We start from the raw sequence: 3,007 nt of genomic DNA on the forward strand, positions 1-3,007 counted from the left end.
CCAGAGGAGAAGGAGAAATAAGAGAAAATAAAGAAAAAATTAAAATGAAGAGTCAAAAGAGAAGCCGAAGATAGAAAACAGAAGAAAGCACAAAAGCAGAATATGAAATGGAACTTTTTTAAGTTTTAAAACACACATTCTTTTGCTAATGCTAGAGTTGACTCGTTCAGGCTGGGACTGGGGAATGCTTAGATCGTTTCGTTTTTGTCTTTCTTCGTATTTGTAGGACCCCCGTATATGGTTTGAGTTACGGTCTGTTCCACAGGCTATAGATAATGTAGTCAAAGAGAACATGAACGAAGTTTTGAACGGCGATAAAAACAAGTAGGTCTAATGAATGTTTGTCCAGCGAAGAATTGAAGTCAAGAGCGTTTGAGGAAGAACTAGGCCAGGAGAAAGTAAAGGACCTGAGTGGAATTAACACGGATATCTAAAGACCTTGGCTTCGTGTAGGTATGCGTGTATTAGGTGGCGGACTATAAGTGGTAGAGCTACCTGGTTAGGAATTGGCAAAGTACGACAAAAGGAGGAGATGAAACGCGGTAGTGAATACGACGGACTAAATATGAAAGGCAGACGAAACTAATGCGAGGGTACAAAGGAAAACGGAAACCAAAAATATGCTGTGCAGGGTTGATGATGTACGAAATATCATGAAGGGACAACGAGGTGGACGAGCGGACAGATGAAAAAGGAAAAGATAAGGTGAGACAGGATGAAATGCAAATGAGAGCACACGCTACATAATGGAGATGCAGTGATTGTTCGCAGGCAAAACATTGAGCAAAAACAAAGGAAACAACACACGCTATGGATAGAAAATAAGATAACAAGGTCCTCAGAAAGAGGGGAGAGCGATGAGGAAAACGAAAAGGGAGTCCGAGAAGAGAGCTCGAAAGGTGAAAACTAAAAAAGAAACGAAGCATAATAGCCCAAGCTGTCATTCCCATAAGTAGAAAAAAGTTCTCATCACACACATATATATATAAATATATATAGTAGTTCATAGATAACTTTTCTCCCGATTTTTGTTGTCTCCTACAACTCATTTGGTTTGAAACTGGTAGTGGTATTGGGCTCCCGAACCCTCGTTATGATGATGGTGGTTGGTAATAAGGATTTGGTCGATATCCTACTGGAGTTGTTGTCATGGGCGGCGGCTGCTGCTGCTGTGGCGAGCGAAATTGCTGGCTACTTGACCAAGATGGCTGGCGTTGGCGTTGGTATTGTTGTTGTTGACTTGCTGATTGTTGCTGGTGTGGGTTAATGGAGCCATAGCCGCCAACCATGCCATTCGAGCTGTTATATCGGTAATGTTGTGGTGGAAAATGTGAACCTACTGGGTGCTGTACTGGCTGGAAGAGCGTCTCTAAGGATTGGCGTTGTGCGATAGCTTGTTGGACCATTGCGCTGCTAAAACCCTCCTTTATAGCCTTTTTGTCGCGTTCTCTAGCATCTATCGCGCTTACGAGGCCTGCGCCGTGAATTTGGTCTTCACTTTGCTTTTCGCTGGAGACGTTGAAGAAAGAAGACCCAGTCATTCGCGCTACATATTCTTGCTCCCGTGCAGAAAGGTGGGTGGAGATGTCATTACACCCAAGCATAACACTTGCTCCACGAGAGTGCGGGCGAGGAATCATTTCTCGCATCATTGATTGGGGTCGTGCTGTATTGGCCCGATCACCAGGTGATGTTTTGCCTGGTGTGCTTCCGGCTCCGGTGTTACCCAACATTACACTAGCACCTCGCGAGTGCGGGCGCGCAGGCATGTCCTGCGCCATTGGTTGTTGGCGCTGGTAGTTTGTCCAATCGCCAGATGCTGGTCGAGGTTGGATAATAGCAGATGGGAAACGGTGATGAGAGGTGAGCCGATTCGCGTCCACTTTCCGCTGAACAAACTCTTCAGGCGTGATATGGGGCCCAGGGCTCGCTGGCCCACTCACCATCCCGGGTTGCCAGATCATACTTCGCTGGTGTTCATCGCTGGATGGAGTCTTACTGTCACTACCGTGGCTTGTCTCCCTTGAAGACCCTCGCCTTTCGCGTCCAATAGTAGTATATGAAGGAATCCGCTTGTGAGTTAACAGAGCTTGTGTATCTGCGGTGCTAGGTCGCCTGGTCGTGGGCATATAAACTTGTGTTGGCCCAAAGTCAACAGTGGGAATATCTGGATTGTCTTGACGAGGGGCAAGAGGGTCAGAGCGTCGGTAACGGACATCGCCAATTATCACTTCTGAATTGTTTTGATCGTCAGTCCCAACAACCTTCAACACTCCCATCCTTGGCTGTGGTACGGGATTGTCTGACGGCTTTGAGGGCGAGGGCTCACGAGAGCTGGCATAGCGAGGCGAGGACGTTGAACTCTGGTCATACATGCTTTCTTCATCCTGGACATTGTCGGTTCGTAATTTTGGGGACCGTCCTCGAGCAACGATTTTGTCTAACGCATCGACGTCAATCGCGTGGCTCATGCTATCTAGGCTCGAAGATTTGTCGGAAACCCGACTTTCACCATCATATAAAGATTGGAGAATCGGCGTTCGGGAGGCTGCTTTTTGGATATCGAGTTTAAGGAAGTTCGCTACGGAACTTTGATTCTCATAGTAATTGGGGGGCGAGGGGAGTTGGGTTGGGCCATCAACTGCTGGAGCCTGGGGATTTTGGGAATATGGCTTCGGGGTTCTAAGTGTTACTGGGCTTTGAGGCGAAAAACTCATGTCAGTAGAACTTTCCTCCCCGCTACCAGCATTCTGCACGTCCCCTCGCTGACCTTGATCATCCGGCTGTCTGGCCGGCATTTTCCCATTCCATCCTGCTGCTTCGCCAGCGGTAGCCAAGTTCCTTCGCATATTTATATCTACCATCTGGCTCAAAGTTCCCTGTGATATCCGGTTTCCTGCCTTGTGAAGGGTCCAGTGACGGTTGAGGCCTCACAAGGGGGGCTCTTCGTATGTCATGGAACGACAGCCGGGGGGATGGCTACAGGTGCGAGGAAGGATGGCTTTGT

At 47.8% G+C, this 3,007-nt stretch overlaps 2 protein-coding genes across 2 annotated transcripts; one reads left to right on the top strand and one right to left on the bottom strand.

The window, feature by feature from the left end:
• Positions 1 to 292: 292 nt before the first annotated feature.
• HCAG_04859 (predicted protein) lies at positions 293 to 586 on the top strand (the record flags this gene model as incomplete). The annotated part of the gene is made up of 2 exons (XM_001540969.1): positions 293 to 324; positions 469 to 586. 2 exons carry the CDS (start codon positions 293 to 295, stop codon positions 584 to 586), a joined length of 150 nt encoding a protein of 49 aa, XP_001541019.1.
• Positions 587 to 1,091: 505 nt separating this feature from the next.
• Positions 1,092 to 2,798, bottom strand: HCAG_04860 (predicted protein; the record flags this gene model as incomplete). The annotated part of the gene is made up of 1 exon (XM_001540970.1): positions 1,092 to 2,798. One exon carries the CDS (start codon positions 2,796 to 2,798, stop codon positions 1,092 to 1,094), a length of 1,707 nt encoding a protein of 568 aa, XP_001541020.1.
• Positions 2,799 to 3,007: the final 209 nt, after the last annotated feature.

Source organism: Histoplasma capsulatum, genomic scaffold (genome assembly GCF_000149585.1).
Source record: "Histoplasma capsulatum NAm1 scaffold_4 genomic scaffold, whole genome shotgun sequence".
Classification (NCBI taxonomy): Eukaryota; Fungi; Ascomycota; class Eurotiomycetes; order Onygenales; family Ajellomycetaceae; genus Histoplasma; species Histoplasma mississippiense.